Genomic DNA, 24603 nt, shown 5'->3' on the forward strand with positions numbered 1-24603 from the left:
TTGACATATTTTATGCCCACACAACCACCACCAGATGAAGAGGGAACATTTCCAGTCATGGGACAGAAAGGACTTTCGTATGCACTCCCCAACCAAGCCCACCCCTTGGCCCCCAAGCCAAAGGTGGTAACCTAGACTTACTCCTGCCACCGTACATGAATTGAGCCTGTTTGGAACTTCATGTACATGGAATTGTACAGTATGTACTGATAAGTACTCTTCCCCTAGCATTATATTCTGAGCATTTGTGCGTGTCCTATAATGTTCTCTAGAAACAATGGCCTCCTGATACTCTGTTGTCCAAGGCCATGATTGCTGAGGCCATTCCTCTGACAATGAAGTCAGTTTCACATGCACCAAACCCTTCTCAGGGCCAGGCCCTGGGGGTGGCGCTGGTGGAAAAGACAAGGGCTCTCACCAGTCTTTGCGGGTCTCCCAGGGAGCATCCAGAGCTGGGAGCTTGGCAGAGTGGGATCAGAGCTGGAATCAAGAAGAAGGAATGGGGGCAGGGCAGGCTGATGTCAGCCCAGCCCCTGTGGTCGGGTGGGGGGAGGGGGCATCTGCGCGGATGTTGGGGCTAGGGGAGAGAGGGGCCGGTAAATCAAGACCACCCCGATAGCACCCAAATGGCCCGAGAAGCTCCTGGACCCAGGCCTTGCCACTGTGGTAGGTGTGGAGGAAAGCAGAAGGAGACTGGAGCCAGCCCTGGTCAAAGCCACTGATTCTGTCCTTTGTTGAGCCTTGAACTCAATCCTAAAACTGCTTCTAGGAAGCTGTAACTCCCATTTTCCTGGGGGCAGAAGCTCAGGTGGTGGGAATTTGCCTCAAGGTACACAGCTGGATGGGAGGACTGAGGCTCCCGAGATTCCAGCGGGGTGGGGGGGTGTCTCTTCCCCTGTGAGTCAGCAGAGCCCTTCAGAAGAGTGGTGGCCCTGGAGGCTGGGGGCTCTGGGGGTGGGGGGCAGTGGGACAAGTCCTCGTGGCCTCTGCTGGGAGGAACAAGGGATTCCAGGTCTGGTGTGGAATTATTCCTCTGGGTGCTGGTTGGTGATCTGGGGGTCGAGTAAGGCATTTATTGAACCTGTCCGCACAGTGACCTTGAGAGGAATCTACATAAATAAATGCATTTGACAGGGAAGGAAATGGAGGTTAGGGAGGTGTGACCTGCCGCCATGGGGGTCCTTGGCACAGCTGTGGTTGTCACTGAGGTCTGTCAGGCACTGCCACTGTGTTCTTTCCATTGAAGGATTGACTGCTGGACACACGGAGGGGGGGCGAGGCGGGGCAAGGTAGGGAGTCGGGGGTGGGGGAGAAGAGCATTCCTGGTTCCCAGTTTTTCCCAAGACCAGGGACACAGAACACCCCCCTCTTTGCTAATGTCTCCTAACAGGGGTGAGATTGTGTGTGGCTGCTTTAATCCGATTCGTTAAACAAAGGGCAATCTTGCTTTCCAGTACCGCAGTCAATGCTATTGCTAACTCAGGTTTCTGCTGCCTTTAATGACTAAGCCAGGCAGAGTTTATAATTGATGGCTGGATACCTCTGGGGACTCCTTCAGGTGAAAGTAGTTTGTTTTCTTGAACAGATTAAACATTACCCTCCTAATTGTGCTTGCACAATTCATTTGCTGCCTTAGCAGAATGTCTCTCTACTGGGTGAAAGGAAGCAGCGCGGGTTCTGGGGAGCGGAGCCAGAGCTGTGCAGCCCTGGGCACATTGATTGACATCTCTGAGCCTTGGGCTGACCTAGGTGGTCTACAGACCACACAGTGGCTGGCGGAGACAGACAATCCTGGCTCCCTCTGCCAAGTCCAGGCTGCCTTGCCCTCAGGCACGAGAAGTTGGGGTATCTGTAATGTCTGGGGACGGAAAGCTACCCCCACCCTTGCCAGATAACTCTGTCTCTCTGTCTCTGCAGAGAAAGAGAAAGACCCCAAGTATTGGAGAGACCAAGCTCAGCAGACCCTGAAGTATGCCCTCAGGCTTCAAAATCTCAACACGAAAGTGGCTAGGAATGTCATCATGTTCCTGGGAGATGGTGAGACCGGTGGGGGTGGGGGACGAGGACACAGCTGGGTGCAGGCACCTCAGTAGGGGCTCAGGGAGCCAGGCTGCGATGGAGGGGGCTGTGTTGAAGAGGCTGGGGCCCAGGGATGGGGGGATGTTTAAAGGGACGGGGGAGGGGGCAGGCTGTGGACCCAGGAGGTCTGTCTGCTCTGCCAGGCAGTTCCTGAGGATCTGGGGAAGGGTGAGAGAAAGGGGCCACAGAGTCAAATTTGTAGAGCCCCGTGCTCTGGTGCCCACACCCCAGCCAGCCTTGGCCCCAAACTAGAGAAGGGCAGGTGGTGCCCGAGGTGGAGGGGCAGGGAGCCCGAGAGACTGAGTCCCCCCTTCCCCTGCCGCAGGGATGGGTGTCTCCACGGTGACGGCCGCCCGTATCCTCAAGGGTCAGCTGCACCATTACCCCGGGGAGGAGACCAGGCTGGAGATGGACAAGTTCCCCTACGTGGCCCTCTCCAAGGTGAGCTCCAGCGGCGCAGGCCCAGGCCTCCCACCTCTCAGCTTGGCCTCACCGAGGAAGGGCAGGGCAATAGGGCCTGTGGGCAAGGCAGTCCGCCCTCCTGGGGTCTCTGTGGCCCCACCGTGAAGCGAGGATAGCAACAGCGGCTTGCCGAGACTTGATCTTGAGGGTCGTAGTCGTTGGTTTAAAAATCTATGGAAGTATAACCCGTATGGGGAAAGTGCACGTGCCCCAGTGGGCAGCTTGCGTTACTGCAGACTGTGCCTGTCTATAGAGCCAGTGTCCAGGCTAAGAAACTGAATGTGACAGCAGCCACCAGGCCCCCCAGCTCTCCCCCAAACCCTTGTCCTCCCTGTCCCCCTTCTGACTTCCAACACCACCGCAGAGCTGTTCCGCTTCCTCCTTGCTGTCTGGGGAATCCCGTGGCCTATATGCTTCTGCACTGGTCCTATTGCGTTCGTTCCCTCCCCAGGGGCCTCCAGGTGAATTCAATTAGTGATGGCAGCGCTTGCTGTTGGGGTCTCTGGTGGGGGCGGCGGGGGCAGCAATGGGGACGTTAATGGAATGAAGGTCTTCTGGACATCCTGGGTCAGGCCTGGGCTCACTTCTGGGGCAATTGGCAGGAGCCGGGATGCAGTTCTCAGCCTAGTGGGGAAGGCAGGCAGGCACACGGCTTCAGGGTCTCAATTAGAGGTTTTTCCCCATTCTAGATCCTGCTCCCCCCATCTTTTCCTCCCTTTGCCTCAGCCTCCCCCATGTACCTTTTTCAAGAACACCCCTCTCCCTTTCCCATCTCTAGGACGCACCTGCCTCCCTTGCCCCCTTGCTGGCTCCCACAGCCCCAGACCCAGAGGGAGGCCCGAGTGACCCAGCCCCCACCCCCCTGCATGTTGGAAGGTTCCACTTGCCCCTTCCCGCCACTCTGGCTGCCAGGGCATGGGGTGTGGGTGCAGAAAGCAAGCGGCTAAGTGATACCTTGGCTCTGGGGAGACCTTGGGAGGTAGCAGGGCTTGGCTAAGGGCACAGGAGGCCTCTCTGTCTCCATCATGCTCCAGTCCTCATGGTGGGAGTGGGAGTGAGGTGGAGGCCAGCAGCAAGGCCTGGCCAATTCCTGACCCTCCTTTTCCACCTGCAGACGTACAACACCAATGCTCAGGTCCCCGACAGCGCAGGCACGGCCACTGCCTACTTGTGTGGCGTGAAGGCCAATGAGGGTACTGTGGGGGTGAGCGCAGCGACCCAGCGTACCCAGTGCAACACGACTGCGGGGAACGAGGTCACCTCCATCCTGCGCTGGGCCAAGGATGCCGGTGAGTGGGGTAGTGGTAGGGAGTGGGGCCCAGCTCTATGACTGGGCTGGGCCTCGGTCTGCCCCACTGGGTAATGGGGAGAGAACAGAGAAAGATGCTCTCCAGGGCTCGTCCAGCTCATGGCTAGGAAACTAGGAGATATTTGTGGAATCCTGTTCATGAGCAGGAAGGCTAGTGGCTTTAGGGGCCCGCTCAGATGTGGGTTCCTGTCCCAGCTCATTTCCGAGTCTATTTGACAATAAAATGGGCGTGAAAACATCGCCGCCTCGTAGGAACGGTGTGAGGAAGGTGCACGTAGAACGTAGCCTGGCGCCGGCCCCGTGGGAGATCAGTGTCTGCCTGTCCCTTGCTCCCTGGAAGTGGGGGCTCTTCTCCTGCTTGGTGTCCCGGGAACTTTGGAGTCAGGGTATGAGATCGACTGACAAGGTGACACAGCCACACCACCTGAGAGCCCTTAGGGGGGGTCCCTGTGTTCTTGCAGGGCACCCGGTGGGGGGGGGGGCTTCCTGTAGGAGGGGCTCCTGCAGGGTGCACGATGGAGGGAAGGACCCCCGCCCAGGTGCTCACAGCTCAAGGGCCGTCAAGGGGGGAGGGCCACAGAGGCCAAGTCTGAGCTGTGCTGTGGGGGTCTTCGGAAGCCCACCGCCCCCCCCCCCACCAATCCCCACAGGACTGGGGGGTGAGACTGAGGCCCAGGCAGTCAGTGGAACAGAATGGAAGGCCAGTCTTTAGTCGGGAAAGGGAAGAAGACAGCTTGGAGCGCCCCATCCCCAGCCGACGCCAACTGTCCTCTCCCACACCCCAGGCAAATCTGTGGGCATTGTGACTACCACGAGAGTGAACCACGCCACCCCCAGTGCTGCCTACGCCCACTCTGCAGACCGGGACTGGTACTCAGACAACGAGATGCCCCCGGAGGCCCTGAGCCAGGGCTGCAAGGACATTGCCTACCAGCTCATGCACAACATCAAGGACATCGAGGCGAGTTTGTGGGTGCAGGCCGCTCTGGGACGGGCAGGCTTGTGAGGCGGGGCCTCTGACGGGCCTCCAGCCTCTGCTGGCTCAGGAGAAGCGGCCGGCCTGGCGCCCCACACACCTGAGAGGCTCCCAGCCCATTAGGGGATTTGCGGTCGGGCAGGGAAGCCCTGGAGGCGCTCTCCGCGGTGGGGCTGAGGGCTAAGCCCCGGTGTGGCTGCCACCACACCCCAAGAATCAGGCGCCCAGGGATTATCCTGTAAGTGGGGATCCGGCACTGCTCCACCAGCGCCCCCTCGCCCACCCGCTCCCCACATGGGGAGGTAGGGGTGACCCATGGCCATCTGAGGGCTGTACCTGTCCTGCATGTGCCCTTGGGCACAGACAGTCACAAGTTGGAGCCCCCGACCGGGAAGCCTGGAGCAGAGGCGGTGCGGGCAGTGGTTAGCACGAGCGCTCGTGGTTCAGCTTCCCGGCTGCCAGCCCTTGTCCCACCGCCTGCTGATGTGTGGCCGTGGGTCAGTTAACCTCCATAGCTTCTTTTTTTTTTTTTTCGTTTAGGATTTTATTTAATTAATTTATTTATTTGACAGAGATAGATCACAAGTAGGCAGAGAGGTAGGCAGAGAGAGAGGAGGAAGCAGGCTCCCTGCTGAGCAGAGAGCCCCATGAAGGGTTCGATCCGGGATCGTGACCTGAGCCAAAGGCAGAGGCTTTAACCCACTGAACCACCCAGGCACCCCTCCATAGCTTCCTTTTGAGGGCTTGTTGGTGACTTGTGGCTCCCTCGTCAGCCCACTGCAAGATCCAGATCTAAATAAACTTAGAGTTTAGTAAGGCCCGACACCTCGTGGGTTCTCAGAAGGTGGTGGCTTTCTGCACAAGCCACACAGGCCTGCCCAGAATCCCGACTTCACCACCCCAGGCCAGCAGGTGTGCACAGGTGCGCACAGGTGCGAACACACGGAACAGGTACTGTCCCCTCGGTTCCGGGGGGTTCCCTGCTCTGGCCTTCATTGAGGACCTCCGGCTTATTCCTTTTATAGGCTCTTGTTACCCATGCCTGGGATCTGGAGAGGGCACAAGGGGATATTAGCTCCCCAAAACTAAAATGGGGGTTCAGTGGGGGCTCAGAGAAAGCCCCCAGGTCCCACTTCCCCCTCACCTGTTTCTACCACCACCCAGACAAACGGACTGGCTCCCAGACCCACCCTCTGTCCCCCATGCACCACCCAATTGCCAAGGCCCCTTTCCCCACCCATGACTTCCCTTTTCCAAGCAGTGGATTGAGCACCCCCTTTCGGGACAAACAGTCCTAGCAACCCGTCCTAGTGAGCATGGACCTGAGAGGCCAAGCCTCTGTCCTGACTTTACCTCCACTTGATGCACATCCTGGGACAAGTTGCTTCCCCTTCCCGAGCCTCAGTTTCCCCACCTGTGCAACAAGCCTAGGGCGCCCCACCTGCCCCCTCCCAGGGCCGCGGGAGGCCGAGATGAGGTCATGGATGTGAGAACATTTGTTGTACAAGCGCAGGGTGTAATTACGGGGCTGCTTCTTGGGGAGATGTGCCAGGAACCGCCGGAGAGGGGGACAGGAGCTTAGCGAAGCCTGCTCCATGGGGCGAGCGTAGATGGGGGTCCTTGGGTCACTGGGGAGCATGCTGGGGCGTGAGTGAGGGGGTGGGCTGGAGCGAAGGCTGTCCCCCCTTCCTCTCGTTCTTTCCCACTTGGCCTCCCGTCCTCTCCCGCATCTCCACCGTCCCAAAGCCCCCCGGCCCCCAGGCTGCACATGAAACACAACTCCCGGTGTCCGCCCTGAAAATAAATATCTTTGACTAAAAAAAAAAAGGAAAGAAAGAAAGAAAGACACAAACCCAAACCCCAAAGCCAAACAGCAAGTCTGTTATTTGGGAGTTTAATGAGCGTGTGAAGTCCCTGCTAGGGCTGGAAATGATGAGGCTCCCGGCATAGAAGATTGGGGGCTTCATTTTCCACTCTGAAAATGCCAAGGGGTCAGGTTCTGTGGGAACGGGGGTGGGGAGCTGGGGGCCGGTGACCCGGGGTCCCCTCTCCTTCCCCTCAGAGCCCGCCCTGCCCCCAGAGCTCCTGGCTGGGGCCGGCCGTGGCCTCTTTGGAAATACTCTGGTGTCCTCTGCTTCTGCCAGAGAGAACACCTTCCCCTGGGCCCCCCCCGGATGCTGGGACCACGTTGTAACACTGTATTAACGCACTTTCCTCTGCGGCTATCCTGCCGGTGGGTGTTGCTTCCATCTTACAGATGAGGAAACTGAGGCTCAGAGAGGTGAAGTGACAGGTCCTTGGTCTGTACGTGACAGAGTTGGAGTCAGACCCAAGTCTGACTTCCAAGCCCGTGCCCTTTCCAGTTCCCTATGACCCAGGCTGGTCCTGGGTGCCTTCCCCACCTCTGCTATCTGCCCAGACTCCTGGGTCCTTGGGAAGGAATGAAGTAGAAGGGAGACCTTGGAGCCTAGGAAATGCCAGGCCTGGGACAGTGGATCTGAGGCCAGCCAGAGCCGGGCTTTGCTCTCCCAAGGTGTCCAGGGGCGGTGGCCTGGCCTGACGCCCGCGGTGACAGGAGGACACCGGTGTGGTGGTCACCGCAGGCGGGGACTGTTATGCTCTTGGCCCCATTTTAAAAATAGTCAGGACTTCAAACATGGACTCCCAAGGAAAACAAACAGTCCCGCGTCCGTCCGCCCACGCACACCAGCCATGGTGAGTAAAATTAGCCTGGCGGGGACTACACAGACGTGAGCGCTGGTCGTTGTTTGCCTAGGCTCCCGGCGGCCGGCGGCCGGGCGGCCCCGAGACCTCCCTGGCAGCGGCCTCTTGCCTGTGGCATGCTGCTTCCCACTGAGGAGAGGAGGCTTTTGGCCTCCCCGTCCTCAGCTCTGCAGATGGACCAAGGCCCCCATGCTGGAGTCAGGAGCCATGGGTTCAAATCCGTGTGGCCCTGGGGGGAATGTTTATATTTCTTGAGTTGCAAAATGGGGACACGGGTTCCCTTGCAGCCTTGGTAATGAAGTTGATTAAGATAACATATCGGGGGGCGCCTGATGGCTCAGAGGGTTAAGCCTCTGCCTTCACCTCGGGTCATGATCTCAGGTTCCTGGGATCGAGCCCCGCGTCAGACTCTCCGCTCAGCGGGGAACCTGTTTCCCCCTCTCTCTCTGCCTGCCTCTCTGCCTACTTGTGTTCTCTCTGTGTCAAATAAATAAATAAAATCTTAAAAAAAAAAAAAAAGATGACATATTGGAAGTGTTTAGTGCCTGACATGCCGACAGCGCTCTGTAGACAGTGTTACTCTTAAGCGAGCAGGAGCAGAGTCAGGCTTTTGGAAAGCTAGGTAGGAGAAGTTACCAGTACCTCCCAACATTCCACACAGATGCCCCAAACCATGGTCCTCATATGTTCATGCTTTCATCTCCCCAAGAGGAAAAGCAGAGGCTCAGGATGGGCAGTGTAGACCGAAACCAAGACTCTCCGAGCTGGAGAAGCGTCCACAGTATCCCCAGCGCCTCCAGGAACCCAGCTCTTGAGGCTTGGAACCCTGGGGTACTGATGGCTCCTGTCCCCCATAGGTGATCATGGGGGGTGGCCGGAAGTACATGTTCCCCAAGAATAAAACCGACGTGGAGTATGAGATGGACGAGAAGTCCAGGGGCACGAGGCTGGACGGGCTGAACCTCATCAACATCTGGAAGAGCTTCAAACCGAGACACAAGGTAACCTGTCCCGGGGCCCCGTGGCTACAGGGCTGGCTTGTGCTGGGAGGGGCTGGGTCCCGTCTCTCTGAGTCTCGGTTTATTTCCTCCTCCATGGGGAGTGGGTCGTCATTCTTACCCTGATGGGCCCAAATGGTCTAAGAGACACATGAATGGCACATAGTAGGTGATCAGTCAGTTCCTCCAGGGGCGGACACCCAGGGGAGCTAGCCGGGCAGTAAGGACGGTGGCCATGGAAGCACCTGCATGGACATTCCCTTGAGCCCCTACTGTGTGCAGGGCCCCTGGCTGGGCATGAATTCCAAAGGGTGAATCAGATGGGCAAGGAATTGTGGATCACTGTGTGCTTGGATGGCAAAGGGCCCAGGAGCTACGGGAACCCGGAGGGGACAGACCACAAGGGAGGGGCTGACCAGCCCCGAGCAGGAGGAGGGAGAGGAGGGTTAGGGGAGTGCGCGAGCCATGAGGGGAGATGGAAGCCCTCCATCGTGACTTGGCTTTGGCCCCAGCGGTGAGAGCACGTGCTGGGGAAGAAAGGCTGGAGCCCTGGCAGGGCCTGAGTGCTGGCTCACTGGAGTGGCTGTGGCAGCCACTGGGCCTGGGGCAGATGGGGTCTGGAAATGACTGTGGTTAGGACTAAAGACAGTGGGGAGCAGCCTGGGAGCCACTTTGATGTCACTCTGGGGTTGGGTTTCTGAGGGTTCCAGGACTGGCCCCCAGGGGTGGGGGGGCGCTTTGTGGGATGGGGCTGGGCCAAAAGCAAGGTGGGGGCAGGGGCCTGAGCATGGCCCCCACAGGATGAATGAGGGCGGGACTGAGCCACTTTGAACCCTTCCCATTCGTCTGAGTCAGCCCCGGCCAGGCCAGAGCCCCTTCCTGGCCCAAGTCAGAGAGACACGGCTCCTCCCAGCCTCAGTTTCTCTACGTGGAACATGGGACCAGAGTTTAACCCTTCTAGCCTGGGTGGGTGCTTAACCCCGGAGCTCAGTGTAGACTCTAAGAGGGAGAGATTGGACCCTTCTAGAGTCAGACTCTCCTTTGCCGCCGAGTGGCTCTGCCATCTGGATCTCAGAATCCTTGTCTGCAAAATGGGAATAACTACTTTCCTCATAGGGCCAATGTGAGTGACTGAATGAGGTAACACAAGGGGAACCAGCTCAGCGAAGCCAGGCACTTCCTCAGTCTTCCTGCCCTCCTTCCCATAACAGCCCCTGAGGCTCCAGAACCACAGATCCTGATGTCATTGCCCAGAGAAGGCAAGGGGCTGTCCTAAGGATGCACAGCCAATTCCCAGCTGTACTGTGGCCCCCAGCCCAGCCGCTGAGTGGTGCCCTCTCGGGATAAGTCAGCCAGCTTCTTCTATGGCCTCTGTCCTCTCCAATGGGGTCACTGGAGCAGAGCTAGGGCTTCACTTCCTCCTTGGCTATCCACAACTTCCATCATACACCCAGTGCTTAGCTCCTGATGGACACTCCAGGCCCCTGGTGACCCATATCTTTCTCTTCTTGCCTCCATGATCTGTCCCTGCTGTTTGAAACTCTCCTTCCTGACCCCAGGCGGTCACTGGCTTCTTGTCCTCCAGGGCCCCATGAGGACATGACCTCCACTAGGAAGCCTTCCCTGTTGCTGCCTCTGGGCTCACAATGTCCCCTGGTCTCTCCATTCTCATTCCCCCGCATTAGAATTGCTTGTTTGTCATTTCTTGAAGGCATGTGATAGAGCCTTAAGGAGGGATTAGTAAAGGGCTGAAGGAAACAGATATATTCCCTAGACCCCAAGACCAGCTGGGGTCCGTCCTCCCAACCCCCCCAGCCCCCATGTGGCTGACAAAGGCCCTTCCTCCTAGCACTCTCACTACGTCTGGAACCGCACCGAACTCCTGAGCCTTGACCCCTACACTGTGGACTATCTCTTGGGTAAGTGGGGGGAGGTGGGGGTGGAAGGGGAGAGGGGGATGGAGGACACCCAGCTGGGTGCCCTGCGGCTGGGGCTGTGAGTCCAACACTTGGGGGAGGCCAAGGCCCTAGCCTTCCCCCTACTTAGGGACCTTTGCTCTCAGGCTCTAGGACCTGGGAGAGGTGTGGAAGGGGTTCTGGTTCATAGAATTGGGCCTGAAATCTGCTGCCTGTGCAGAGTGAGTGGTTCCCTTGAGCACAAAGGAAAACAGAAGCTCAGGTTGGGGAGGAGACTGGGATGTGCCCCTCAGCCCAGTAGCATCACGGCCCAGGTAAATCTGACCCCTGGCTGGGGCAGGAGACCTGGAGCCAGCCCTGCTATGTGGCCTGGGCAGAAGCCCGCCACGCTGTCTCTGCTGGTTTGACTGGAGGCCCTCCCCAAGGGAGTGGGGAGCATGGGAGGGGCCCTGGCTTGGTGGAATGAGGCCCTGAGCCCCGCCATGCCAACACCTGGTCCCCTGCCCCACCTGGCTGTTGTGCCCAGCGAGTGGTGGCAAAATCTGCAAATCTTTCCCAAGGGGCACAGCCTCTAGGTCCTGGGTGTGAGGTTATGGGTTCAAAGCTGGGCACCTTGGAAGATCCCCCAGACACACACACACACCGCTTGCCTGGGTCATGCGACAAACACCCTATGCCACACGCAGGCTGTGGAGAGCTGTGTAAGTTCCCATGTACCACAACGGGCCCCCTCATGGACCTTAGAGCCTGAGTGCTGGGTTCAGATCCCACTGTACCCCACTTATATGCAGATCCCACCTCACTTATATGCAGATCCAACTGCATATAAACTGTGCAACCTTGGGCAAGTGATTTCTCCTCTCTGCGCCTCAGTTTTCTCTTCTGTAAAGTAGGAATGATGACTGTTCTGTAAGGTGAGGCAAATGACCTCAGGGTTGTTATGAACACACAAGAGCCAATGCCTTGTGTAAGTTACTTGTTATCTCCAAACAAATTACCTCCACAAACAGTTTAAAAGAAGAGTAAACGAAAAATGAAAAATAAGTAAAAAAACATAACAAAAGTAAGCATTTATGACTACACAGTTTCTTGGGGTCAGGAATTTCCAGCGGCTTAGCTGGGTCTCCCATGAGGTTGCCGTCATCCGAAGGCTTGACTGGGGCTGGGGATTCCAAAATGGCTTCCTCCCATGGCTAGCAAGTGGGTGCAGGCTATTGTCAGGAAGCCTCAGGTCCTCACCACATGGAGATCTCTGTAGAGTTGGTGGGGTGTCCTTACAAAATGGTGGCTTGTTTCAGAGCTAAAGCCATAATATTTTATGTCATGGCATGAAAGTCACATAGCATCATTTCTGTGGTGTTCTATTGGGTACATAGGATAGTCTTACTGTAGGAGGGGCCACACTAGGGTATAAATTCAGAAGGCAGGGATTATTGGGCGCCATCTTGGAGGCTGGTGCCGCTTCTGCTACTTCCCTGTACCGGGCACTATGGCTTTCAAGCCTGACCTATTCGTGACATGTAAGTACACACCCAAGCTGCCCCGTTGAGTCCATGGTCTTCTGCCTGGGGGGTTGTGGTGCCGTGTCTGGGGCCCTTCAGACCTGGGACTACACTGATGGATTTTAAGTCCTGGATCGCCCACTTAGCTGCTGAAGATACCAAGCTACTGAGCACCCGTGCCTCAGTCTCCTCTGTAAAATGGACATAGCGGTCCCCTTACCAGTCTCTTCTGAAAAATGCATGTGGTGATCCTCTCACCATAGTATGGTTGTGAAGGGGAAACGAAGCCATCTGTGCTCCCACAGCGCTGGGCACAGTTTGGACCCACCTGTGGGCAGCTTCTTCCTGGCTTGTTCTAACCCCAAGTTGTGTGTGGGGAACCTGTGTTCCCTGAGACAGCCCAGGCTTCTTGTGGGGGAGGGCCCCCCTTGCAGGGTCACAGGAAAACCTCACCGTCTACATCTTCCTTAGGTCTCTTTGAGCCGGGGGACTTGCAGTACGAGCTGAATAGGAACAATGTGACTGACCCGTCACTCTCGGAGATGGTGGAGATAGCCATCAAGATTCTGAAGAAGAACCCCAAAGGCTTCTTCTTGCTGGTGGAAGGTAGGGCCCCAGGCTGCAGGGCCACTTCCCCGGGAGATTCTGGGTATATGGCCTTCGGTCCGGGGATGGGGTGCTCCAACTCTCAAAGACAACCATCCACTTCTGGGGAGAAGGCTAAATTCCTTTTGGGGAAGATGGGTTATGCATGGTGTTGAAACTCCCAGCCCAACAAGCTGTTCTCCTTTAGGCACGAGGATCACCTGTCAGGCCAACTAGTCCAGGAAGGCTTCCCAGAAGAAGAGGTGGAAGCCTTCCTTTTGGGGGTCCCTCCCTGAGCTTCCCTCCTCCCAAAAGACAGGTCCAGGGTCCTCCACGTCAGATACCTATCAGTCTGAGGGAGCTCTCAGCTGGATGGCAGGCATCTGCTGTTACTATGTTCTTGTGAGGCCAAGGTCAGATTCATGACCCTGGGATATCCCAGATCCCCCAGACTGGGAGAGTCCGTCCCTTTAGGAGTTGGCAGTGTTGTATGCTAATGTTTACGGGGTTTCCCAGCATGCAGGGAGGCCCTAGAGTCGGGCTTTGGTTCTTTGCTGGTGCTGTATGACCTCTGCCTGTACATTTCTGTAAAATGAGGTAAAAAAATGGTCTTAGATTATTAACATCCATTGCATTCAGAGGCATAAAGTACTTGGAACAGAGTCCAGCAGAAAATAAATCTTTCGGTGTTTCTATTATTACCATTATTATGATTACACAATAGCCAAGTCAATAACAATAGGAAGTGTGAGGAAGTGATAAAGTTTCCAGAATCTTCAGAGTTCTAACAGCCATTGTCTCCCATGGTTCCAGATGTTGCCTCACTGAACTCTCCCTGTACACACACACACACACTTGCACATACACACTCACCACACATATATACACTCAGGCCCCTCTGCCTTCCAGAGGCCAGCAGCCGGCCGCCTGGCTTGGCAGCTTTCTTGCCAAACCCCGGGGTTCCCACTCAAGCATGGCGGTCTTGGCCTGGCCTGAACAGCCCTCTGACGCCAAGGACCCAGCCAGGAACCAGTGGTGGTGAACACGGGCTCCCCTGGGAGCAGTCCTCTTTGTGACTGCTCCCAGAACCACAACAAAGGAAGGACCCACCCTGCCAGCCTGCAAGGCCAGCGTGGTGAGGCTCAGGCCAATGGGAAGGGAGGACACCAGGCTCAGGACCCTAAGAAGTGGGAGTGTCCACTCAGGCAGTGTCCTCCTCTTAGAGACGAGAAGGAGTCGCCTCAGGTCATGCAGCCCTTGGCCATGACTTTGAAGCCAGACGCAAAGCCAGGCCTCTTGCACCCACCTAGGAGAGAGGTGGCACAGACTTTAGAGGCCTTTATGCAGGCCTGCCGTGGGTACTGCCCAGGTATGGAGAATGAGAGTAACACCCAAGTTCAAATCCCAGTCATCCCACCTTGGGCACGTCACTTCTGTACCTAAGGCCTCAGTTGCCCCATCTGTAAATGGGGCTGATTTTGTACCCATTTGTGCCTAGGATTGTTATGAAGGGGAAACTAAACACCAGCTTGTTATGCCTGGCACTCAGTAGGCCCTTAAGCATGCTTGTTCCATTTCTACCTGTCAGAGGTCTCCGACTCCTTTGAGGAGTTGGAGAAGCTGTTCTGAGGGCTGTGAGGGGTGCTGGACAGAGCACCAGCTTTTCAGTCACGTGGATCTGCTCTAAACCCTGGCTTCGCGCTCTCCATGCATGGACCCTTGGTCCACAACCCGTCCCCACCGAGCCGCTGTAAAGGTTGCACGGCGGCATGATGTGTCCAACATGGTACTTGGCATGTGGTCATTCCCCATCAAAGAATGGTTCCTCTGGCGGTCATGTGACAGGACCTGGGGGTGCAGCTCTCCCCCTCACCCAAGGCCTTTGCCTTGGTGTCTCAAGGGGGCAGGATTGACCATGGGCATCATGAGGGCAAGGCCAAGCTGGCACTGCACGAGACGGTGGAGATGGACCGGGCAATCGGGAAGGCAGGCATCCTGACCTCCGTGGAAGACACGCTGACCGTCGTCACTGCGGACCACTCCCACGTCTTCACCTTTGGGGGGTACACCCCCCGTGGCAACTCTATCTTTGGTAAGTGAGTCTTGTTTGGGGTGGGCACTGGCCACTCCCGCGGGGTGCCTATCGGGGAGCCGGAGTAGGATGGGAGAGGCAGCAAGCTCCAGGCCTGTCCCAGGTGGGACTGTGAGAATGGAGTACGGAAGAGAAGGTAGTGTTGGGGGCCGGGAGCCGTTACAGGATGAGGGGACAGAGTAAAGTGAGTGTTCCGGTGGGGGGCTGCATGGCTACCTGGGTGATGGGTGGATAGAAGAATGAGGGAGGATGGCTACATGGCCTTGGGGGGAATGGACCGCCATCAGGAGGAACGTGGGCACCATGAAAACGGAGGGGTAGTTGGTGGGAAATCAATCAGGTTGGGAAAGTGGCTTCATGGAGTGGTTCAAGGTTCTTCACAGGGGATCTAGGGATCGCCAAGCTGTAGTCTTGGTGCTCCAAGATCCCCGGGCCCATGCCTTCCTGCGCAGGTCTGGCCCCCATGGTGAGTGACACGGATAAGAAGCCCTTCACCTCCATCCTATATGGCAATGGGCCTGGCTACAAGGTGGTAGGTGGCGAGCGCGAGAACGTCTCCATGGTGGACTACGGTGAGATTGCCCAAATTCAGGGCAGGGCACCCTGTGGGGATGGGTCTGGGTATACTGGAGGCTCGTGGCCAAGGTTGGGGAAGGCTCCAAATAGCCAGGACTTGGATCAAAACAATCTCAGGTCAACTCCCCATCCACCGTGGAGTAGCTGTGTGACCTTGGGCGTGCAGTTTTACCTTTCCCAGCTTCCCTTTCTTCCGTGAAAGAGTTTTGCCTCCCAGGGTTGTCTGAAGGGCTTAACGTGGCTCCCAGCGCCTTTTGCTGTTACACCGCCATTTCCACTGTGGCTGTAATTCCCCGGAGCTGAGCCTTCTCCGTGTGCTCCTCTAGTTCCGTATGGTTGAATGTTCGTTTGCTCACGGTGGCCCCGGTCGTCCTTGGGGGTCTCACTGTGCCGCTCTCAGCAAGCCCAGTGAGAGGCTCTCCTGGGTTCACTAAACAGCCCAGAGGAGCTGGATTTTTCTCTTCTGGGGGTCGAGGGGAGGCTTCTGTGTCAGAACAGACTCTGCCCCAAATCCCACAGCCCTTGCACAAAGTGATGTCCCTGCACCGAGCCTCGTGTCCTCTATAGAAGGAGAGCACTCGAGCCAGCATGGAAGGGCAGGGAAAAGCCACAGCAGAGCCCAGCCCCCTGGCAGGCTCTCAGCAAGTGTTTCTTCTGGCCCACAGCTCACAGCAACTACCAGGCGCAGTCTGCTGTGCCCCTGCGCTATGAGACCCATGGTGGGGAGGACGTCGCGGTCTTCGCCAAGGGTCCCATGGCGCACCTGCTGCATGGCGTCCACGAGCAGAACTACATTCCCCATGTGATGGGTTACGCGGCCTGCATCGGTGCCAACCAGGACCACTGTGCCTCTGCCAGCTCAGCTGGTGGCCCTTCTCCAGGGCCCCTCCTCCTCCTGCTGGCCCTGCTCCCCTTGGGCATCCTGTTCTGAGGGCCCAGGGCCCAGGCACCCACCAGCCTATGACAGATGGCCAGCCTCCCCCTCTCAGCACGGCCCACCATCTGGAAGCCTGCCCCTCAAGGGCCAGGTAGAGGGGCCTTCACAGCCTCGACAGCTGCCAGAAAGAGGACCCAGGAAACCAAAGTCTGCTGCCCCGCCGCGCTCCCCTCTGGAATCCTCCACTGGAGCCAGACCAGTTCCTGGCCTCCGGCCTCTCCTCCCTTCCTGCTGCCCCGTGGGCCCACAGAGTAGGTTTCTCTGGGCAGGCAGAGAAGGCCGACTGCAGAAATTCTCAAAGCATCTTATTTTTCTAGCAAACACACTTCTCCAGACCTGGAGGTCCTGGAGCTTCCATGGAACATTCCGGATCTGACCTTCCCACTCCCCTCCCCTCTTGGAACCACCAGGTCTCATTGGGCTCATGTCCCTCCCTGCCTGGGAGACCCGATTCTTCTCCCCAGGATGGGGGTTTGTTCACTCATCCCGGGGCTGCCGGGGACTCCCAGGAGGTGAGCTGGGACTGGCCATCCGACCCCAGGGCTTCCTGGGCCGGGAAGAGCAGCCGGGACAGGCAGACATTTCTCAGCTCTTAACACACATGCCCACTCCTCTCTGAAGGGACACTCCTGTTTGGAAAGGCCAAAAAAAAAAAAAAAATCTTTTTTTTTTCTCTTTTTGGTGTCGGTTAAAAGGGAACACAAAACATTTAAATAAAACTTTCCAAATATTTCTGAGGACAGAACTGAGTCTTTGTGGTCAGTGAGGAAGAGAGAGAAACAAGCTTGTTTCTTTGGGAGAGGACTGGACTCCGGGCCCAGGAGTGCGGGTGGCGTTGGGCCGGGAGGAAGGGGCGGCCTGCCGACCTGGGGCTTCACCACTCCGTACCTGTGTGACTTTGGGCAAATGGCTCTATATCTGTGTCTCTGTTTCCTTAACAATAAAATGGGAGATAGCCCAGTCCTGGGTTGCTGTGAAAATCCAAGAAGAATGCCTCTGGGCCCTGAAATCCACAGCAAGAAGGCCTCCAAGGGGCCTGGGACACCCTTGCCACAATGCCTACAGACAGAGCCACATGGCCTGGCTCAGCGGAGCTATTTGTTCATTCATTCATTCACTCATTCAACAAATCCAGTTCACCCTTGAACAACACAGGTTTGAATTGCGTGGGTCTACTTGCAGATTTTTTTGGATAAATAGAGTTCTGTAAACTGTATTTTCCTTATGATTTCTTTTTTTTTTTTTAAGATTTTATTTATTTGACAGACAGAGATCACAAGTAGGCAGAGAGGCAGGCAGAGAGAGAGGAGAAGCAGGCTCCCTGCTGAGCAGAGAGCCCAATGCGGGGCTCGATCCCAGGACCCTGGATCATGACCCGAGAGGAAGGCAGAGGCTTTAACCCACTGAGTCACCCAGGCGCCCCTTTCCTTACGATTTCTAATAACATTTTCATTCCTGTAGCTGACTTTATTGTAAGAATACAGTCTATACTACATATAACATATAAAATATGTGTTAACTGAGTGCTTATATTATCAGTAAGGCTGTTTGTAGTTCATTTTGGAGGGGGGAGTCAGAAATTACACATGGATTTCTGACTGCAGGAAGTTGGCATCCCTCCCACTCCTGGTCAAGCGCCAACTGCATTGAGCTGATGCCGGGCACCGTGGCAAGTCTTACGAATTATGCAGCAAAGCACACAGACCTTCACAGAGCTTCAGCCTGGCTTGGCGATTGTGATCTCTTTTCCATTCCTAATTATCAGGCCTGGGTACTAGACTCAGGGTTGCAACTGACATGGCGTATTCAGGGTCCCCAGGTTGGCTCCTTGCCTTACTGCAATGACAGTCCCTATAATTAGCTGGACAGAATGATTACCTATAATGGTAATCATCGTATCATCGTAACCATTCCTGTCAATTACCATCTGCCAAGCTCTATGCTTGGTGCTTTATATGGAGTTGGTTAATCTGACCCTCGCTAGGAAGTAGGCCCCCGTCATCCACATTTGTAGATGAGACTGAGGGTCTAAGAGTTGGTGTGATTGCTCAAGGTTCCCCAGGTTGCGAGGCTGGGATTGGAGTCCAGGTACATTCCATTCCAAAGCTCCAAAACTCAAGACATCCTTCATTTGTTTATAATACATTTCCAACCACTTGCCAATACGGTTCTGACGCAGCCAGTCCAGGTGACTCAACACACCGCCGGTCAAGTTATTGAGCTCGGAAGGCTGAGAGACCACGTCAGAAGAGGGCCCTCCTTGAGGGAGAAAATACAATCAAGCAGGTTTCTCTCTGAACTTCCCGGCAGTCCTGGCATAAAGGGGGACACAGCCACTCCAAAACTGGCTCGGAAAATTTAAACCATGTGCTCACATTCTCACCAGGGCAAAGAGACCGCTCATACCACCTTCCCTATTTTTGTCCTATTGCTACAACTCTTTCCTAAAACTTGTCTAAATGCACAGGTGAGGAGTCAGATTTTAAAAGTTCACCAGCACCACCTGAAATCAACTTCCATGTGCCAAGGTGTAAACCGTACTTTGTGTCTTGGGTTGGGTTCTCCAAGGGCAGACTCTGAGATTTGCGTGCAGGTGGTTTGTAAAAGGAGCCCAGAAGGTCGGGAAATGGGTCAGGGAAGGGAAGGAAGCTGATAAAAGGTAAGTTACGAAGCAGTTTGCCATCAAGGGCAACCAGGGCTCAAGCCCCACCCCACGGCCACTGGGAGACCCAGCAGAGGATGCACCTCAATCCTTCCACCACCGGGCGAGGGAGCTGGGGCATTTATTCCCCAATTCCTCCCTCATTGGCTAAGTGCTGCTTCCTGGAAAGGGAACACCCTGACACTTCCAACCTGCCCTTGAAGAGCTCAGAGAACCCCCACCCCGCAATGTACTGAAACACTAAATGCTCAGAGGATGCCAACAGGGCACCAATAGCATCTATGAAACATTGGGATATTGTGAGGTTGGAAAGCAGGGACCAGGAGTCAGAGATGGGGGAGCCCGTCTCCATGAACGAGGTCAAGTTCTTCAACTTTGCTACACCTGAATGGAGGGTGCTCAGTCGAGCATGTAATGAGTATTAGCTCCCATGAGGAGCAGGGGCTCCCTCCCATCCTGAGTCTGCCCTATCGGCTTCAAGGTGAATCCGTGGTGCTCGGGCACCCCATGCCCTCGGACACCATCACCGAAGCTGGGCCCCCACACTCTCAGGTCACTTGTCACCTTTACTGTAACTAATCCATGTCAGAGGGCAGAGGCAGTGGTCCCAGCCCTGCCCACCAGCACCCATCAGAAGCTAAGAGAGTGAGCATCCTCCTCCTTCAGCACGGGTTTCCAGGGCTCTCAGATGCTTTCTCAGGAAGAAAGAACAGAGAGGGGCTGAAAAATCCACCTCTATTCATCCACATAACCCTTCTCCTGTTAAAGATAAATCCGGAATGTAACACAGTGAAGAGTTTATTTCTATCTCAAACGTGTGATGGTGCATCCGGTCAGGTGAGAGGGACCCAGGCTCTTTCCATCTTGTGGCTCTGCCCTCCTCCGAGTCCTGGATGCTTTTTCTCACCAGAACTACTGAAGTCCTGTGAGCAGCACATCGATGGGGGGCTGGAGGGGCGTAGGGACCCTTTTTAACCACTTCTTCCTGGTAGTGACACACATAGCTTCCACTCTCATCCATTGGCGAGAACTAGTCACATGACCCCAACTTGCTGCACAAGAGGCTGGGACATGAAGTCTCTCCGGCTTTTTTGGAGGAAAAAAAGGGTGGGTGGGTGGGAGATCTGGCTGGTACTGCTCCACCTTTCTGCAAGGTAATGGCTGATTGGAGCCAAGAGACGGCTGCCCGTCCAGGGTACGGCTCTCCCATTTGCCACAGTCCCCAGAACTCTTGGTACTCTTACACTAAAACCCTTAAGACAGTGCTACCTCTCTGGTCCCGGTGGAGGATGAGCTCATGGCCCCTGCTTTACTCTGGGAGTAGGCAAGCCTCTCCGTCCTTGGAAAGCTCCTGTCTCAAGACACAGATTGCCAGAAGCCATCCCAGTGCGAGGAAGCTGGAAGCCGCGGGGCAGGGAGGGGGTAACTGACCAGTGCGGGGCAGAGTGGGGCAGGTCCAGAGGCAGAGAAAGCAACCAGTGAGCTGAGGCTTGACAGGCCAAGGAGTTCTGAGGCTGGACATGAGGGTACAGAGGGGACTTTGGAGGACACCATGGGGACAGATGGGCAGGAAGTTCTCAGATGCCGTTCCAAGGAGCTGCAGGTGGACCGAGCACCTGAGGAGCTGGGGAGTGAGCCTCATTTTTGAAAGATCATCTTGGCTGCCCAAGGAAAGTGCTAGAGCAGGCCAGGCAGAAGAAACTGGGGCCCAGGAGATGGGGACGGGGAACAAACCCCAAATACAGGCCTGAGAGTCCCGCTCCTGTCTGTCGAGGAGGAAGTTAGACTGGCACACGAATGAATAGGTCATCAGCAAATGGTTTGCTCTGAGATGGAGGGAAGGAGGGAGAATCATACCCAGAACATGCCACACACCCATCTAAGCACCCGGGACTTGGCCATGAAGTTGCCATCTTGTCACATATACTGCCCCCACCACCCTGTGAGGCAGGCGTTATCCCCATTTTGCAGATGAGAAGGGAGAGGATTGGCAGAGCACAGTGACCTGCTCGGGGCCCGCGGCTTGAAAGGGACAGCTGCAAGTTGCACCTAGGTCTGCGTGGCTCCCAGCCCATGTCCCCTCCCTGGCCTCTGGGTGCTAATCTCTCCAAGGCAAACAACCCAGGCCCCACCAGCCACAGAAGCCGTCAGATGGGGGTAGTAAGAGCCCTACGCCAGTGGAGTTTATAATTAGCCCTGGTGGCTAACCCAAGACCTCCCAGCAAGATCTAGCACCAGCCGATCTGGGGGTGGGGGTGGGGGGGCTGGGGGGATTAAGTTCTCAGAAGGGGATTTGGGCTCCCGAGTTTCTGGAGTGTCTGGGTGGCTTCCTGGGGCTTCCTGGTGCTGCTGCCCCGGCGTGGTTCCAGGCCCTCTTCTGACTCCTTTGCTGTCCTTTGCTGTGGGCGCCGGCCTCAGGATGGGGTAGACACGGGCCCCATCAGCCAAGTGGAGAGGCAGGCCGGGTTGGGGTCCACCACCAGCCCGGGCCACCTGTCCCTTCTACCCATTAGAACACAGGCCGAGGATCACTGGAAGCCGAGTGGTGGGCACACTTGCCAACATTCCTATGGTGTCCCCCAGAGTGCCAGTCACGGTTCCCAGTACCTCACAGGCCCTGAACCCCCTTATCTTCCCCACTACTGTGTCTGTCCCCCGTTTCCAGATGAAGACACAGAAGCAGAGGGGAACTGGTGACTTACGCAAAGCCCGCACCACCAAGAGGAGATGCAGGAGGGCGTGAGGCCAAGCACTGTGGCTCCAGAGTGGGCTTTAATCATCCTGATAGCTCCTGTCGGTGGGGTAAGGAGCAGCAAGGGGGGGTCAGGGATGTAATGCAAAGGTGGGGGGGGGCGTCCCCGGCAGAGGTCCTGTCCTATGAGGTTTGTGTCCTTGTCATGCCCAGAGGCCTCCCACAGAGCCCCTGCCTCCTCCCGCCCAGGCCACGGTGGGCAGCTCCAGGGTCTCCGAGTCAGCCCAGGCTTGCACATGCTGGCTGAGGGCCCTGGAATTAGCTTCCTGCCCACTCAGGTCATACCCGGTTGGGGAACAATGACAGTAGAGAGGCTGTGCCCCAAGGACGCTACTGTCCCGACATCCACTTTCATGGCCGGTTTTGGCTCTTCGGGGGCCCTTTGTCTGCCATGCCTGAGGGATCTCCTGGGACACAGGCCTCTTGCCACTGTCCCCCAGACAAAGCTCAGGGCTGGAGGCCAAAGAGGAACATGGCCCAGAGAGAATGAGACATCAAGGTGAAGGTCACGCAATAAAACGGGTTAGACACCGAGGGAGACGTGGTCTGACTGATGCTTTGGAGAGATGGCTCTGGCAGCCGTGCAGAGGAGGGCCCAGGGACGCCAGGAGTCAATGCTGGAGGGCAGTCTGGAGGCCTTTTTGTCGCTGGGGGTGTGGAGGTGCTGGTGGCTTGGACCAGCCCAGTGTAGTGGTGGCGGGAAGCAGCTGGATCCCAGGCATGTTTGGGAGTCGAAGCCAGCGGGGCTTGCTGATGGGCTCACTGTGGGGAGCAGAGGAAATAGCGGAACCAGGGATGCCCCCTGAATTTTTGGCCTGAGCACCTGGGTGGAGTGCCATTTATGGATATGGGGAACAGATCTGGAAAGAAAATACAGATGTGGTTTGGATCATGTTAGCTTAGAGATGTCCATTGGACATGGAGGCGGACGTGCCCATAGGTAGTTAGGAAGGAATAGTCTGGGGTTCAGTGGAGGAACTTCACTGGAGACAGAAGGGGGGCTGGGGTGGCATTTAAAGCTGCAGGGCACAGAGACAATATGGTGTATTCAAGATCACAGCCAGCCAATGGCCAGGATTTGAACTAGGGTCTGTCAGACTCCAAAACCCGCAGGAGCCGTTTCCACTCCGACAGGTGTTCATCTCTGGGTTTCGTCCAAAGTGTGTGTTGGGCAGGGAGGAGGTGTTGTTGGAAGCTTCTGGAAATGAATTTGGGAACAACTGAGAAGCTTCCAGCCTGGGCTACCCACCCCACAGCGACTACCTACCCAGGCAGATGAGCTCTCGACATGCATGGATTCCTGTCCCCTTCCCATTGTACAGATGGAGACTGAGGTCCAGAGGAGCACAGAGCCAGGATCTAGGCCTTCTGCCTGCCACCCTGACTTTTCCACCGGCCTCTGAGTTAGGCTCCTGTCTCAACCAACTCAATGGTTGGGTTGAAACCACCCAATAGAGACAATCCTGGAGGGGGAGAATGTTTCTCTTGGGCCCTCGGATGGAACCGGAGTCTGGGGCCTTCCCTCCTGGGCTCCCCACAAGGCAGTGTTGACCCCACGCCTGCCTCTATCCCTCATCCAGCCATCCCCAGCCTTCAGGACCCCTCCAGGTCCCTGGCAGGGCAGCCTTGAGCCTGGCCCCAGTCCCGGCTCCTGTCCCACAGCCCGGATCGAGCCCCTCTGGCCCCCGCCCAGACCACCCAGCGCCAGGGCCTGGCAGAGCCCAGTGGGGCTGGCGGGCAGGGCTCCCGGGCTGGCCAGCCGCGGTCTGGCTCCACCCGAGGGGCTGCGGCCTGGGAACCGCTAGCTGTCTCCTCAGGGAAGCGGCTGGGATCTCCAGAACAAACAGGGAAACCACAGGCCCCTGCCCCACCCGAGCCCCACAGAGCTGCCTCTGGCCACGTCCACCAACACCCTGTTCTCCAGGCACAACCAGTGGGGAAGGAGCGGAATGGCTGTGGTCACATGTGGACAGAAAAAGCTGCGACCGGGGGCTTGGGCGACGCTTGCTGCTCCCGCAGAGCCCCCCAGGAGGGGGGTTTGACCGAGCTGGGGATGGGGTGTGGCTCCTCAGCTTCAGACTGAGCGCAACGCCCTGGAATCAAACAGATCTGGGTTCAAATCTGGCCCGTGCGTCTTCCTAGATGAGCAGCCTTGGGTAAGTGACTACACTTCTCTGTGCCTCAGTTTCCTCTCTGAAAAGTGGTTCAGTGGCCCCTGCCTCCCACGGATGCAGTGAGATGGCCCGAAGTCCTCCGGGGTCATCCTCCAGATGGAAAGTGCCTGGCTTGGGGGCCTGACACACAGTAGACTCTTGGGAAACCCCAGCGCCTGACCTGTCACCGGCGCCATGACAGCTAGAACAATCCCAGGGGATTCCTGGGCCTGGCAGGGCAGGTCGGGACAACCTCCCTGATGCAGACCAGCTGGGGGATGGGGAGCATCTGACTCCACTAAAAGCCGCAATTAGAGCCCAATTTAAAGAAACGCTGTGTTAGTTCTTCCCAGGGCAGATGTGATTATAGGCTCGGAGCTAAACCGTTACTAACAGGATGACACACAGAAAGGCCCCTTCCAGGGCATGGAGGATGCCCAGCCCCAACCCTTCGTTGTACAACTGGGGAAACCGAGATCCGAGGCAGGAAGAGACAAGCTCCAGCACACACTGCAGGTTAGAGGGGGCCGAGCCCAAGCCCTGCCTTCCGATGGCCGCTCCAAGCACTGTCCCTTTTGCTTTTTCCCGAAAGATTCATTGCTGCATCTGGAGGCCAGAGGCACCTTGAAAGAGATGACATTCCCCGAGAAGGAGGCATGAGGGCTGAGATGATGAAACCTGAGCGTGACACTGGCCATGAAGCCAGGGCCTTGGGGCCAGGGGCAGCTCCTTGACCGGCATGCAGGGACCTCGTGAGGAGGACACTGAGGGTAACAACACTCATCAGGAGGTGTCCCCGCCACCGCAGCCCCCTTTGTGGGCAGGCACCATCTTCCACCTTCAGCTACTCCAGCGGAGGGCTGGGGGCCCCATCCCCACG

At 56.6% G+C, this 24603-nt stretch overlaps 1 protein-coding gene across 6 annotated transcripts in view; it reads left to right on the top strand.

Moving 5' to 3' along the window:
* The window catches only part of ALPL (alkaline phosphatase, biomineralization associated), a 56630-nt gene extending 39732 nt beyond the window's left edge, over positions 1-16898 (top strand). For all 6 annotated transcript variants that reach the window (XM_082684624.1, XM_082684622.1, XM_082684623.1 and 3 more), the window contains 10 exons: positions 1918-2037; positions 2405-2520; positions 3656-3830; positions 4636-4811; positions 8408-8551; positions 10398-10467; positions 12438-12572; positions 14452-14643; positions 15096-15215; positions 15885-16898. In XM_082684624.1, the coding sequence (XP_082540750.1) occupies positions 1918-2037; positions 2405-2520; positions 3656-3830; positions 4636-4811; positions 8408-8551; positions 10398-10467; positions 12438-12572; positions 14452-14643; positions 15096-15215; positions 15885-16150 (1514 nt within the window). In that variant the 3' untranslated portion in view covers positions 16151-16898. The remainder of the gene's footprint in view (positions 1-1917; positions 2038-2404; positions 2521-3655; positions 3831-4635; positions 4812-8407; positions 8552-10397; positions 10468-12437; positions 12573-14451; positions 14644-15095; positions 15216-15884) is intronic.
* Positions 16899-24603: the final 7705 nt, after the last annotated feature.

Source organism: Mustela nivalis (assembly GCF_964662115.1).
Source record: "Mustela nivalis genome assembly, chromosome: 10".
In the NCBI taxonomy this organism is placed as follows: Eukaryota; Metazoa; Chordata; class Mammalia; order Carnivora; family Mustelidae; genus Mustela; species Mustela nivalis.